The sequence below is a fragment of the Ochotona curzoniae genome, unplaced genomic scaffold, assembly GCF_017591425.1.
Source record: "Ochotona curzoniae isolate NIBS_2020 unplaced genomic scaffold, NIBS_Ocur_1.0 scaffold_3208, whole genome shotgun sequence".
NCBI lineage: Eukaryota > Metazoa > Chordata > Mammalia > Lagomorpha > Ochotonidae > Ochotona > Ochotona curzoniae.
The window spans coordinates 45709404-45726070 of NW_024467106.1; the positions used below are offsets into that span (position 1 = coordinate 45709404).

The following is a 16667-nucleotide window of genomic DNA, read 5'->3' on the forward strand; positions in this document are numbered from 1 at the left end:
GACACAAAGATAAGTTACTCCTCACTGGGGTATTGAAAATTTCTCTGCACACCCTCCTAAAACTGTTCACCTCAACTGCTGACATATGTCCTGTTAGAGTTATAGAGTTAGACTACCCGAAAAACAGCCAGGTTCAGCAAAATCATGCTTCAATGCTATAAACTGCTAAATACTAAAATTAAAATAGACATGAGACAGCTGCATAGTAATCTATAGCCATTTTACGGCATATAGAACCCGGTTGTATATAAACTAATAACTGAAAATGTCAATGTAGAAGTCACAGGGTGTGGTTCAGAACTTGCATTCTTTTTTTTTTTTCTCTTTTAACATATTGGTTACTCAATACCATGTCAACTAATTCCATAACATTATAAATTGTTACTGATATAATGTCGGGACTTTTAATTGATCAAAATGATACTTTGCCAGCTCTACCTTTAGACCAGAGATGGTCTCCCCAAGAAACCGTTGAACTTATCTGGATAATAAAACTGTGTCACATAATGCAATGTAATCAATAAAAAAAAGTTAAAAATAAATTTTAAAAATAATAAATAATAAATAATAAATAAACATAGTGTCTAAAAAAATGTTTTTAAAAGCTGCTATTTCCTTGAATTGTTAGAAGCATAGCCAAGTCTGAAATCAAAGGTTCCTTAAGAAAAGCAAATGTTTAACACTGCCACTCCTGGTCTACCTTCTTGCTAGGGTTTACATGCACATATTTTATTGGGGTCATAATAACCATTCTGTAAAGATTTTTAACTCTACAAATATAAGGGGCCTCTTTCAGAATGTGGTCTGAAGGATTACTGGTTCTACAAAATCTTGAAAATCTGACCCTTTGCCAATGACACACATTATGACCACAATATTAAAAAAAAAATCCTCATATGAATCACTGTTGATAAAGCAGGCATGGTACTTGTGGATTTCCATTCTTGTATCTTTAATATTTACAATCCATCCATGCATCCCTGCTTAAACCAAGTCCTTTACAGGAATGGCTTCTCTCCTTCTTCCTAAGTTATCTGTGTTCTAAGCCCAGCTAGACGACCAGTTGCATTCTAAAAGCTTCCCTTCCACTGATCTGCATTCAGCTGCACCATCTGTAGATTATTACCGCGGGTAATGCCTATATTACCTCATCCTGTCTTTGATTCAACTCTTCCTAAAGTTGGGCATGATTGTCCTTCCCCTTTCATAATGTGCATATCATCTAGAAGCCCAGACCAACCAACATATTGTTCTTTTATCCCCTACACTACATACAGCATGATGATCAGAAAAACTGCATGACATAAATTGACATTGTAGATTAAACCTTTTTTAAGATGTCACAGTATTTTAAATGTTTACATGCACACATAAAAACAAGTCCAACAGGAATCCCCTATTAAACTAATGTTAAAACTATTAAATTATCTGAAAATGATTTTCTTTGAAGTTATAATATCAACATTCTTAAAATATATTTTAGGTTATTTCAGACGCTAAACCCAGTACACTAAGTCTTGGCAATACATTAAGTATACAAGTGCTTAATAACATCAATAACAAACCTAAAAATATCTCTTTATCAGTTTCCTACTAAAAAAGGTTACATAACTAATGAAAAAGAGGAACCATATGTATAAAAATTTAAGATATTCAGATTACTTTACAATTAAGAGCCATTGTTATCTGTTTAACTGACAGACAATACATCAGAAATCACTGCCAGAAAAAATTAATTAGTAAATGTTAAAAAAAAAAATTTGAAACCATAACAACTGATTTCTATTTGCAGATAATTGTCTAAAGAACTGTCTAAAGTGCATCTCAAATGATCTATTTATGCTTATAAAATTGAGTATGTCTCAACAATCCATTATACTGTTTTTATTACTAATGTGTATAAAATAACCATAGTTAGTCCAATGACACACCTTAACCAACATGTCATCATGTGTAGAGAAGGTAGTTTTCATGACCTGAGTCATGAAAAAGTACACTTGAATTTTGGGCCTTTAGAAATGACTTAAAGAGAATCAAGATGGCAGCATAGGGTAAGGACACGTATAAACAGAGAATCAATAGCCAGGGTGAAGATGAGAAGGCACATTTCAGAAAAGAGGTGCAGACAAGCATACAGCACAGGGCACCAGGAGACTGACTGACATGGGAAAGCAGTGGAGACAACAGTGTGGTGTTGCAGCAACCAGATAACCCAGTGGCAGTCAATAAGAAGTGAACTGAACTCCATTTGTGGCCAGAGCCCCAACAGCATCCAGGTGGGAAGGGGAGGTCACCAGGAGCTCAGCAGGTGGACCCAAACAAAGAACTGTCCATCCTGCAGCTTTGTTTGATTCAACCATGAGCAGAGACAGAGTGATAGATCCCAAACAGGTGGTGCAGTAACCGGGTGGATCTCACAGCTCAAACCCTCACCAGAATCACATTAGGTGCCATTTTAGATACAGAGACAAAGTTGTAGGACAGGACTGCGCATGCACTGAGCCTGGAGCAAACTCATTTCTGGTTCAGTGCATTGCAACAATGTGGCATCCTACAGGTTCCACCCAAAATAGGTCCGGGTAATTCCCAAACCTCATAGCCAGCAGAACCAGATCTCAACGAGTAGCCTATCAGGCAGTATTTCGTGCTGTGTGGCAAAGGGAATGCACATGTGCTGAGCTGGGAGCAAACTCATTTCCAGCTCAGTGCATTGTACTGGTCCCACATCGAAAATAATACCGACTTTGGCACCCTAAAGATCAAAACGGACTAGGATATCCTCAGACCTAATGACAAGCAGGTTCCAGCAAGATCAGCACCAAAACAACCTAACTATTTAGGACATCTGGTGTATCCAAAATCCTGGGAACTACTCAAACTGGAAGTGGGAGAAAGGTTGTACAGACAACAGTGCAGCCACAGCACAGGATCATAAGAGATAGAGAGTGGTGAGCCAGGAGCTAAGACTTGGCAATACATTAAGCATACAAGTGCTTAACAACATCAATAACAAACCTAAAAATAATCTCTTTATAAGTCATACCTTCAATCTCTTCATAGCCAGGGCCTATGGAGACCATGGTGGAAATCTAACCTAAGAGCCCAGACCTAGAACTTGCTGGAGGGAGTGGCACAAGTGACTGCAAACAAAGAACTAAGTACCAAACACAGTAAGAAAAATCAAATTGTAGACCTGTGGGTAATACAGTTTAGAAACCTGCCCTAAAGCAAAGTATCTGCTAACCAGAAGTACAATGACCAAAAGCAAAAGAGACATTGACACAATGAATATTACTAAAGATTCCCCTGTAAAGGAGCAAAAGCTTTGCCAACCTCAGAGTTAACTGAGGAATACTTTGAGGAATTGGGGGACACAAAATACAGAAAACTCATTCTAAAGCTTCTTATCAACAACGAAAAGCACAGGCATGAGTTCAAGGAATTCAAGAAGTATGTGACACAGGAAATAGCAACACTGAAACAAACTCAAGCCAACCTATTAAAAATGAAAGACACAGTGGAGCAAAATGAACATTCAGTGGAAAGTCTACATAATAGAATGAATGAAGTAGAAGAAAGAATCTCAGAAGTGGAACACACTTATTGCCACAATGGTGAAACAATCAAAAAGCTGGAAGTGAAGCTGGGCCAAGCTAAAAAAGAGTATTCAAGAATTAAGAGGCACTATTAAAAGGCCATGTAAGAGTTACAGGAGTTCCAGATGGCACAGATATAAAAGCTGGGTTTAAAGATGTATTCGATGAAATAACAAAACTTCCCTAATCTGGAGAAAGAATTCAAAAACAACATCCAGGAAGGGTACAGAACGCCCAACAGGAGTTCCCAACTCTTCACCACAACACATGATAATCAACCTCTCTTCAATCAAACATAAGGAAAAGATCCTTAAATGTGCTCGTGAAAAAAAAAATCAATTGACATATAAAGGATTGGCAATCAGAATCACAGCTGAGCTCTCACAGGAAACTCTACAGGCCAGAAGAAAATGGAACAACACATTCTAGATTGTAAAAGGGAAAAATTGTCAGCCCAGATTAACATACCCAGCAAAGCTTTCCTTTGTCTTTGAAAATGAAATAATATTATTCCACAGTAAAGAAAAGCTGAAAGAATGTTTCTCTTCCAGACCTGCCCTACAAAGGATACTTAATGATGTTCTCTTCACAGAGAAAATAAATAGCACCCACCAAAACTAAAGGTAAGTGGGAAGAACAGTAAAATAACAACAGAAGACCAAATCAATAAACAGCCCATTGCTATAATGAAAAGACCAAATTACCACCTATTCATATTAACTCTGCATGTAAACAGCTTACACCCATCAATCAAACGTCATAGATTAGTACACTGGATCAAAAAACAAAATCCATCTATTTGTTGTCTAGAAGAGATACATTTCACCAACAAAAATCAGTAGAAACTATATCTCATGGATCTGATGTTTTTATTTTTAGTATCATTTTTTCAAAATACTTTTTCATTAAATTCTTCACTGATTCATAGATCATACAGTAGCATCATTTTCTTCAAGAAGATTTTTTTTTCAGTTCTTCAGCAATACATCAGTCATTCAGTAGCACATTATTTAACTTTATGGTGTTGTGAATTTCTATTTTTCTTCCTGTTGTTGATTTTGTTTTGTGCCTTTTCATTTAAAGTGAGCTATAGTAACTATGTAATGGAAACTATTATAAATGAGAGGATACAATGCAGTATGCATCTCTACTCCAGATCAAAGATGGACTCCCAACGAAATTGTTAAATTTATCTTGACAATAGAATCTAGAATCTCTGCCACTGTCCATGCCCACAATGATGGACTTATGACTATTTATGAAGAACTATACTATTGTAATAATACAGGGGAAATCAGTGTGTGGGGAAAAGTGATTTGGGGAGGGAGTCAGGGAAATACCAGGAGCCTATGGAACTGTATCATAAAATAATCATAATAATACTAGCAGTAATAATAATAATAAATGAGTTAAAATAAGTGGCTTTACACACATGGTAGAAATTAACTGTAAAATAAATTGGGAAAAATAAAAACATCACCAAACAAGAGGAGGAAATTTTCTACTGGTTCAGTTATTACTTGAGCTTCTGAAATGTACAGACCTGATGGAAGGCCAGAACATCTGAAGGACACCACATACATAATGATGAGCTTTCTACTAAAAATATTACAGCACAAAGAGGGGAAAAGTTAGCTCTATTCTCCAGCAAATATCATTTATTTCCCCCCACAAAGACAAAATGAGCCATCAAAACTCACATTAATGTACTACATCATTAAATGAAGATTTAATAATCTTTCTGTGACTGAATAAAACAGAGAACAAATACATTTTCTTCCCACATACCTTATTTGAATTAGTACTCGGCAGAATTTCAGGACATTTGCTTTTAACTGTATTTTGCAAGGACATAAAAGAAGGAACTGTACCTGTTTTGCTAATGACTTCTTGTAACTCAGCCATAGAACTGATTATTGCAGCAAGAAGGTCAGAACTGGTGAGCCAGCTGAGGGCCTGTAAACAGCGTAGCTGCTCCCTTTGATGTTCTGCACAAATACAAGAAAAATCCATTTCTGAAATGCTACAAAAATTACTAAAAGCCATATTTGAAATTCATAGCAGTAGTCAGCTATTTAAGAAGGATCAAACCTCATTTGCAGAAAATTGCCCTAGTACAGAAAAATCTACAAGAAATGTTGGATTTGATTGACCTAATTTATATATAACGGTTCACTAACACCAAAGGAAAAAAAAAGAGAAAATTTTTCCTTTGGTTTTATTTACTTTAGTTAATAGTCTGCTTTTCTGAAGCTTAAAAAGCAAATCCACTATTTCATCAGACTAGCAAAGCATTCAAAAACAAATACTAATTGGAAAATATGTATTTTGCTCATTTTCATACAATTCTTTGGATTTTTAACTCATTATTTTCAACCGACTCATATAAGATAAAAATAAATTGTATTGATAATTTTAAATATGGTAGTTTTAGATTGACTTAATTAGGAAAAATGTTATACAAAGGCTTCCTTTCACTGAAAAAAGATTATTTAAATATAATGTTAAATACTGAAGTAATACATATTGGCTACTCTATATTGTAATCTGTTCACAACAAAGCATCAAGGATACATTTACAAAATACACATATGTGTTTACATTTGACTATGTCACATGATTTGACATGTTACAAAATTTTTTGAAGTTTTTTGTGGAGTAGCCAAGCATATGCATATTGTATTTCACTTACAAACAACTTAAGGTCTTCAAAAGCATAAACTATCTTACTTGGAAATTTATGTTTGTCTTTGGGCTCTCCTGTACACACTAAAATGCCTATGCCTTCTTTGAAACTCTCCATCCAGGTAAAAAGAGAGGCACAAGACTGGCCCAGGATCTTGAGTCTGTTTGCTGCCAAAATCACAATAGCACCTTTCCGAAACAGCCGTATGGACCCTTTGAATGGCTTTTTCTTCATCTTGGCTTCTTCTTGTTTTTTTTCATCTACGGTGGACAATGCCTGGGCTAGTGTTCTTATTTCCAATTTGAATGATTCAAAGGTGTTGGCCTGCTCCTGGAGAAAATCTCGCTGTGTAGATAAGGCACAGGAGCGGCTATAAAGAGGATACAGGGCCCCAGCCATCAGGGCACAGGCTGCCAGCAAGGAGCTCTGCTCCCTCTGAGTCTTTGATAACAGGCTTTTGAAGTGCGCGTTTTCAAGAACCAACTGTTCATGGGACTTCTCAAGACGGTTCAATTTTTCCATATTTTTTTCTGCGATTTCTTGAAATTTCTGCAAGAGAGGTTAAATATTTATGATGAAATAGAAAGCACTTCAGTAATTCCTCATTATACAAAGAAAACAAATCTTGGCTGACTACTACTTCCTCTTCAGGAGATTCATGTTCTAAAATACGCAAAAATTAGAGCTGAGCAACAGTGAGCCAACAGCTTCGATCTGAATGTGCACATTGATTTTTCAGTCCTCTTACACAGAAGCTACACATGAACCAGAACACATACATTTAAGAGTACTTCATAAATTTCCTGTACACTTGTACATAAATACACATGCGCAGGAAAAGAAAACATGCTTTTTCTGCACAATTTCTCCTCTTCCATTCCTCACTAACTTTTACTTCCTGCTAATAAATAGAAATAACACTGCCAACAGAGGTTTTCCTATGAGTACAAAGACTTGACTTTCGCAAAAACAAGCAAGGGGTTAAGTTAATGATACATCAAATAACATTTGATTATGTGCCATTTACAGCTAAGAAGGGACTGACTCACAGCATACCCTCTTAATTCAGTTTCTTTCCTAACTCCCCAAATGAAGGCTAAGCACAGTGCAATCCTGGTGTTAGGAGGAAGTCCTGATCGTGAGCTGGACTTTGCAACTCCCAGATTCTCTGTGCATAATCAAGCTGCTTATAACTGAAAACCTAATTTGAAACAAAAATGAAATTTACCTGGAGAAGCTATAATGCAGTCACTACAAAATACAGTGCCATCTCCATGAAACCTTATGCCCAATCATGAAGGAACTGCCATGGTAAAGAATAAATTCTAGAAGATAATGGATTCCAATTTGCTTTGCTATTCTTTTGCCATTCAGTAAACACTATCACTTGTTAAATTTTATGTGTTAGCAAAGCAGACAAGTAAATCGATTATTATGATATAACGTCATAATAAAGATAAGCCATACTGCCAGAAGAACACCAAAAGATGCTTAAACAAGATGATGTTGACAGGCTTTTGGATGAGACATGACAATTAAAGGACAAGTGAAAATGATACATGTAACAATAGAACAAGAACAGCAAAAGCCTTCTCCACTGACAGGAAGGCCAGCCAATAACTGCCTTGCAATGTCTTAATATAACCCTCACAAACAATGGTGACCTAAAAAATTCAATTAGATTTTTTAAATTATTAGAGAGAGAGAGAGAAAGCATTTTTGTCTACTGGTCGACCTGCAAATGCCCAAAACAGCCATGATGGAGCTAAGTCAAGGCCAATAGTGAAACATTCAAGCAATGTTTCCCAGTCAGTTGGTGGGGATGCAATTACTTGGAACACCACTGCTGCCCCTCGGGATCTGCAAAAGCAGGCAGCAAGAGCCAGACATCAAACACAAGCTCTCCCAAAGGAGAATCACCATCTGCAACTGCTAGGCCATAGGCCCCATCCATTCAGGTAGACTTTCAGGAGTATTTGCCATGTGAGTTGCCACAATTTAACCATGAACCTTTTTCTTTAAAAAAAATAAGTCAATATTTTCAATCACATGTGGAAACTAAAATTATACAAACAAAATTAAAACAATGCATATGGGTCAGTTTTCCTGTAAACATAATGTTTGATCAAAGTTTAAGTCTTTGTTAATTGTTAATTATGTACACCTAACTACAGCTTTTGTTATCTGATTGAGTGTATGTGAGTGAAGCTAAACATCTTTTCATTCAATTATGGTGTATAAAATTTTCATATATTTTTTCAGAACAAGGGTCTTTCTACTTTTCATCTGTTGAATTGTTTATTTGGTGGAGCATTATGCCTTTGACTGCAATATAAATTTAAAACGTTACCTCAAAAACAATAAACAGATGGCCAGCATTGTGGCACAGCAATTTAAGCTACTGCCTGCAATGCAACCATTCTACAAAGGTACTGGTTCAGGCTCAAGCTGCTCCACTCCCATTCCAACTCCCTGCTAATGTTTCCAGGAAAGCAGTCCAAGTGGTCAAGTGTCTGTACTCCCATAACCCACTTGAAACACTTGGACAGAGCTCCTGCCTCTTGCTTTGGCTTCACCTAGCCCAGGTCATTGCAAACATTTCAGGGAGTGAACCAACAGCAGATACAAGATCTGTCTGTCTCTGCCTCTCTCTCTAACTCTGCTTTCAAATATATAAAATAAATCTTTAAAATTATAGTAATAAACAAAACATTAAGTTGAGAAAACAGTGGGTCATGAAGGTTCAATTTGAATAACAGGGCAATTCAGAAACAGAAATATTATCCTACTAATCTGTATCATACAGTGAAATGCTGTCATTATTGTAAGATAGTGCCTTGGGGATATTTTAGAAATACTCCTCTTTATCAACTGTGATTTAATACATGTAAAATGTAATTGATCTTTAGGGAGGTTTGTGCTGAGTGTATGCTTGTGATGGAAGCACTGTCACAGAATGATAAGAATAATCAAAAAGCATCTCTAACATTGATATTGGTAGGAAGACTTAAAAGCAAATCCAACTTCTGAACATGCTACAAGACATGGCGTCAAAGGCTGCAATGGATGATGTTAACAGCAGCCACATTCAAACTTGTAAAAATGTGCCACTGAGGAAAAGAAACCCTGAGACTGAAGATGGGAGTTTCCCAAGGTAAAAAGTTAGGAAGGGGCACTCAGAGGCACATCTGCAGACTACAGCCAGGAGCCACTCTCCAAAGGACTCAGTTTCTTGCTTGCTTTCCCTTGGCTTGTGGAAAACTATGTTTCAACTTGATTTCAAGTGTTTCTATACTAGATTTTAATCCCCTTTATTTAGTTGAACTCATGGCTGAAGTCTGGTCTAGACATACCTGTGGTGCTTCGGTGAAAAAGCAAGAAATGGGGAAATAAAGAAATAATGTCTTTTCCCCAGTTAAATCTGAACCACTGCTCAAGCTGTGACAGCAGTGTTCCCACAACTTCACTGTGTCCCAGGGCTCCAAACACCAATAATAAGGCAGGAGTGTACCACCAACAGCATCCAAAAGGAAAATGGAACTCTGGGATGCATTAGCTACATGAGCTGCCTAGATACAATGTAAGACAAACATCTTAAAGAAGATGAGATGAGGGCTGGTGCCATGTCACAGTAGGCTAACCCTCCACCTGAGGTGCTGGTAACTCACACAAATGCCAATTCATGTCCCGGCTGCTCCACTTCCAATCAAGCTACCTGCTTATGACCTAGGAAAGCAACGAAGATGTTCCAAGGCCTTGAAGCCCTGCATCCACATGGATGACCTAGAAGTTCCTGGATTCAAATCACTCCAACCACTAACTGCCAGCAGAAGAGTGAAAATGATCTGTCTCTCCTTTTTCTGTGTATCCCTGTTCTTCAAATAAAAATAAAATAAAACTTCAATTAAAAAAGGCAAGATATAAAGAAAACTGGTACCCAGGTTATAGCTACAAAAATAGCTATAAAGCAGTTAGGCAAACATGTGGAAAAGTCAAAGGCAGAAAAGAGGACAGTCTATTCTAAGGAAGTGTAAATAGTTCAGATTGCCTGAAGAAGAAAAAAGAATCTGAAAAACATGTGGACAGAAAACTGGCAACCTTATGCACTAAGTTAAGAAACTAAACTTATCTAGAAAGCTACAAAAAGCCATACAAATTCCTGGTGCAATCCCAATTCTTCTTTAAGTATATATGAATCAAATATATTAATAAAGATTTCCAGGAGTGGTGGTAGAATCACAGTGGGTTAAAAGGAGTTAGAAGACCAAATGGAAATCATAAGGGTTAATGTTGTATTCTCTGTAAAAATCAATGTCATGGGCCCGGCGAGGTGGTGCAAGTGGTTAAGGTCCTCGCCTTGCACACCCGGGATCCCATATGGGCGCCGGTTCTAATCCCGACAGCCCCGCTTCCCTTCCAGCTCCCTGCCTGTGGCCCGGGAAAGCAGTCAAGGACAGCCCAAAGCTTTGGGACCCTGCACCCGCGTGGGAGACCCGGAAGAGGCTCCTGGCTTCGGATCGGCATAGTATCGGCCGTTGCGCTCACTTGGGGAGTGAATCATCGGACGGAAGATCTTCCTCTCTGTCTCTCCTCCTCTTTGTATATCCGCCTTTCCAATTAAAAAAATAATAATAAGAATAAAAATAAATCTTTAAAAAAAAAGAAAAAGAAAAAAATCAATGTCACCTAATTTATCTCAAGAAAAATTATACAATTAAAAAATACAGAAATAGGGAGAATTACAGAAGACAAAAAGGTAGACTGGCAATAGCTGAGTAAGTGAAAATGAAAGTAAACCTCAGTATCTCAGGCAGAAATATCTTTTCACCAAAGAAAGATTTTCTTAAATAAAAATACTGTAAAAGAATGTGATTGCTAATGATTTTTTAAATATTGCAAAACAGTACTCAGTCACTGGTCACAGGCTGCTCTAGAACAGCTGAAAGGAGAACAGATCCAGCACGAGGAGGATCTCATCTGTTTCATCACATGACAGCCTTCCAACTCCTGACCCATCCCCAGCTGGACAGCAAGATGGGCACAGCTTCACACAACAAAACTGAGCTTTCATGAGATTAAGTCATTAGACCATGGGTTTTCAGCTATGTTTTTCTAATCCTATTCCTAACCATTTTGTCTTTATCAGGCCACGATTTTATTCACGAGATAAAATGTCCCCATGTACCTTTCCTGGGAAAGACACCACCTTCTACTACTATGCTCAACTTGAGAAAGGGGAGGCTGGTTGGCTCCTTTCCTATGCAGACATTAACCTCATCACCACTTTCCTTACCATTTCCCTTATTCCTACAAAATTGTATCATGGAAAATAATTTTTAAATATCTTTTAAAAATAAATTCTAGTGTACTCCAACAACTCAGAAGACCACCTGAAAATAGCAAGGTTCTTGGACCCCCCACCACCTACCAAAACTTAGCCAAGAGGCAACAGAATACCTGAATCAACCTATACCCAAGGCAGAGATTGAATCAGTGATTAAAGATCTCCCAGCAAAGAAAAGCCCAGGTCCAGAAGGTTTCACTGTAGAATTTTACAAAACATTCCAAGCAGAGCTAACCCCAATACTCTACAAACTCTTCAAAGCAGTAGAAAAGGAAGCAACCCTTCCAAACTCATTCTATGAAGCCAGCATCACCTTAATCCCAAAACCGGATAGAGAATTAACAGAGAAGAAAAACTACAGACCGATCTCCCTGATGAACATTGATGCTGAGATCCTCAACAAAATCCTAGCCAATAGAATTCAAAAAATTATCAAAAAATTATCAGACAGATCACTCATCCGGATCAAGTAGGATTCATCCTGGGCATGCAGGGATGGTTCAACATTCGTAAATCCATAAATGTAATACACCACATCCAAAAACTGAAGAACAAAAATCATATAATAGTCTTAATAGATGTAGAAAAAGCTTTTGACAAAATTCAATACCATTCCATGCTAAAAACGTTAAACAAGGTAGGCATAGAAGGAACAATCCACAACATAATCAAAGCAATTTATGAAAAACCCAATGCCAGCATCGTACCGAATAGAGAAAAACTGGAACCCTTTCCCCTGAGATCTGGAACAAGACAAGGATGTCCGCTATCACCATTGCTATTCAACATAGTCCTAGAGGTACTTGCAGAGGCCATAAGACAAGAAAAAGAAATCAAAGGAATTCAAATAGGAAACAAAGAAGTCAAGCTGTCACTATCCACAGATGACGTGATCCTATACATAGAAGAACCAAGAGACTCAATACAGAAATGGCTAGAACTTATACGAGAGTTTGGTAGAGTGGCAGGGTACAAAATAAATGAGCAAAAATCAACAGCCACAGTGTATGCAAACAGCCCCAAAATGGAAAGAGATCTAACCAGCATGGTACCATTCAAAATAACAGAGAAGAATATGAAGTATCTAGGAATGAATCTAACTAAAAATATAGAAGAGCTCTTTGAAGAAAACTACAAAAAACTTAGAAAATTAATTGAAGAAGACTTCAAAAAATGAATAAACATACAATGTTCCTGGATGGGTAAAATCAATATCATTAAATGTCCATACTACCAAAAGCAATATATACATTCAATGCAATCCCAATCAAATTACCCAAAACATTCTTCATAGAAATAGAAAAAATGATACAAGGGTTCATCTGGAAACACTAAAAACCATGAATAGCTAAAACCATCCTGAAAAATAGGAAGTTAACAGGGGGGGAATCACACTTTCAGACCTCTGGACATACTATCGAGCAGTGGTTATTAAAACAGCCTGGTACTGGCAGAAAGGCATAGAGGAGGATCAACGGAGTAGAATAGAAGCACCAAAAGGAAATCCACACAGATACAGCCAAATAATCTTTGACAAAAAAACAGACAACAATCCAGGGAAATTGGAAGATCTCTTCAATACATGCTGTTGGAACAATTGGTTGATAACCTGCAGAAACAAGAAGTTAGAACCACATCTTTTACCATACACTAAGATCAAATCTAAATGGATAAAAGACCTAAACCTACACCCAGAAACCTTCAAACTTTTGAAAGAAAATGTTATGTTGGAAGCACCCTGCAAGATTTAGGTGTAGGCCCTAATTTCTTTAAAAAAAAAAAAAATCACCAAAAGCAAAGCAATCAAGACCAAAATAAACAAATGGTACTACATCAAACTAAGAAGCTTGTGTACAGCAAAAAAAAAAAAAAACAATGAAAAAGGCAGAATGGGAGAAGATCTTTGTGCACTGCATAGGTGATAGGGGACTAATCTCGAGAATATACAAAGATCTCCAGAACAACCAAAACAACAAAACAAACAAACCAATCAAGAAATGGACACAGGAACTGGGCAGGCACTTTACGAAGGAACAAATCCAAATGGCAAACAAACATGAAAAAATGCTCAAGCTCTCCGGCAATAAGGGAAATCCAAATTAAGACATCAATGAGGTACCACCTAATACCAGTAACAATGGCTCACATAAAAAAACCAACAACACTTGCTGGTGAGGACGCGGGAAAAATGGAACCCTACTCCACTGTTGGTGGAGTTGTAGATTAGTATAGCCTCTATAGAAATGAGTATGAAAAACAAACAACTTAAAATCTGCATACCATATGATCCAGCAATAGCACTTCTACAAATATTATCCAAAGCACCTGTTACACAAGAAACCAACACGTATCCCTATATTCATAGCATCACAATCAATAGTTGCAAAAACTTGGAAGCAACCAAAACGCCCATCAACAGAAGACTGGATAAGAAACCTATGGTTCATCCACTCCAAGGAATACTACTTGGATACTTTAAAAAAATGCATTTCTTCATGGCCAAATGGGCCCAATTGGAAACCATTATGCTAAGGGAAATGAGCCAATCCCAAAAGGTCAGATACCACATTTGCCTTAATTTAAGATGAAATGATATCAATTCTACAAATAGTACCTGTAAATTGTAATATTATTACACCATCAAACAGCCTGTATCACAGGCGATAAGATATTGTGATGTAACCAATGTACCAATAATCAATGAGAGACAGACTGCTTATGATCTCCATCAAAGAACTGAAAAGCCTGATATGCTTTTAATACCCTATGCTATTCCACAATGGGTCGGGAGATCAAAGAAGTCTTCCACCTTCTTAAGAGTGTGTGAGGAAGATGTTAAGTATAATCTATCAAGATTCTAACAGGTAACTTGCAGACAACAGACTCAAATCTGCATTAGACATCAGCAAAAACTATAAAGTCATACAATGGGATCCAAGAGCAATCCTGACAGCCTCTTAACAGGAGGTCATATGCACAGAGCAGGATGGGACCCCAGAATGGAACAGGAGGACAGTTGGAGACTTGTATCCTAACCCCAGATTCCTGCTACTTCACCAAGGACTATAAGTATGGGCACCAAGGACTACATCCCAACTGCCAAAGAGATCACAGGGAATTGGAGTGCCCTCATAGGCCGAGAACTCTGAGATCAATCATTCCCTATTGGATCTCCCACATGGGATAGAAGAAGCCCAGATCCTTCCTCGCAGGATCTAATGTCATCGGAGCAACATCCAGGAGCCCTGAGTGGTCCTCAGAAATAGAACAGTAAACTTCCTTCGGGACACAGGAGAGGAGCTTTCTCTGGTCCTTACAATTTTGGCTCCCCACCCTCTCTTGCAATGGCCATCAGAATCACTCTGGAGCCCCTAAAAAATTAGATCAGATAGACAGACTGAGACCAATAAGGAAAGCTTAGAACAGACAGGAAAAAGTCAGCGTGGACTCCCATATACCTTATTAGGTAGGACACGATTAGTTACTCCTTACTCCTCGCTAAGGTACTGAAGATTTCTCTGCACATCCTTCCTAAAATTGTTCTGCTCCCCAATCATTAACACATGGCTATTTAGAGTTATAAACCCGTTTGGACTATCCTAAAATTCACCAAGTTCAGTAAAAATCATGCTTGAATACTACAAGCCACTAAATATAAAAATAAAAATAGACACAAGACAGCTGAATAATATCCTATAACCATTTTAAGGTTTATAGCAGCCGGTTGTATATAAACTAAAATTGAGATGTCAATGAAGTAGTTACAGGATGTGGTTAAGAACTTGCATTCTCTAACATATTGGTCACTCAATACCATGTCAATTAACTTCATGATGTTGTAAATTTCCGTGTTTCTTCCTGTTGTTGAAGTTGTGCAGTGGCTTGTGCACTGGCTTTTCATTGGAGGGGATGATATTCTGCCAGCTCTACTTTCAGACCAAGGATGGTCTCCCAACGAAACTGTTGAATTTATCTGGACAATAAGACTCTGGACTCTCTGCATGGTCCATGCCCATAATGAAGGAATCATGATTGGTTATGAACTGTATTACTGTAACAATATGGAAGAATTCAATATGGGGGAGGGTTTGGAGTGGGGTTGGGGAAATCCCAGAGCCTACAAAACTGTGTCATAAAATGAAATAATAATTGAAAAAATTAAAAATATACTTTAGCAATCAGAGTCAGCCTGGTGACATAACAGGATAATCCGCAGCCAGAGTGTACCAGCATCCCTTATGGGCACTGGTTCTAGTCCCAGTCCCTCCACCTCAAATCCAGCTCCCTGGGAAAGCAACACAGGATTGTTTAAGGCCTTGGACCCCTGCACCCATGTGGGAGACCCAGAAAAACTACTGGGTGCAAGTTTTCATAGGCTCAGCATCAGCTGTTTCAGCAATGTGGGGAGTAAACCAACAGATGCAAGACCTCTCTCTCTGTGCATCTCTCTCCTCTCTGTGTAAAATCTATATTGCAAGTAAAAATAAATCTTTTTTTAAAATACAAACAATCTTCACAGTCCATCTTAGGTTTTGTCATTCTCATTCACACTGACTTAGATCTTCTCTGAACTTAAAAAAAAAAGGGCCACACAAGCAGTTAATTTCTGTTACTTACCCATATATATATATGCTTCAATCTGCTCTCTCAAATACAATGAACTGCTAGATCTTAGAGCGAAAAAAGGATTTATGCTCACATTTGTCACAGGATTCTATACCCTGAGGTATATAATAACTACTGAATGAACTAATCACTAGAGTGTATCCTCTATAAAAGGCACTGAAAAAAACCAATTAAATGAAAAAAGTTTTAAAATGTAAAGGACACAGAAAAAAATATAATCAAAACAGGGACAATTTTTAAATATAACCTGGAAGTTATCATGTCAAAATTCTACCTTAAATTAATTCTGACTTTCCACAGGGAGTTTCAAAGGTATTGCATTATTTACATGAATTATTCTTGAAGAACAAAGTCTGTCTGACAGTAAAGCTACAAACAGCTGTAGAGCCAATTTGCCTTAAAAAATGCAAACCAG

General features: G+C 37.5%; 1 protein-coding gene across 1 annotated transcript in view; it reads right to left on the reverse strand.

Moving 5' to 3' along the window:
• Positions 1 to 16667, reverse strand: part of CCDC171 (coiled-coil domain containing 171) — a 301385-nt gene that overhangs the window by 160664 nt on the left and 124054 nt on the right. The window contains exons 17-18 of the mRNA XM_041004524.1: positions 6327 to 6831; positions 5468 to 5584 (exon numbers count right to left, since the gene is read on the reverse strand). Of these exons, the coding sequence (XP_040860458.1) occupies positions 5468 to 5584; positions 6327 to 6831 (622 nt within the window). The remainder of the gene's footprint in view (positions 1 to 5467; positions 5585 to 6326; positions 6832 to 16667) is intronic.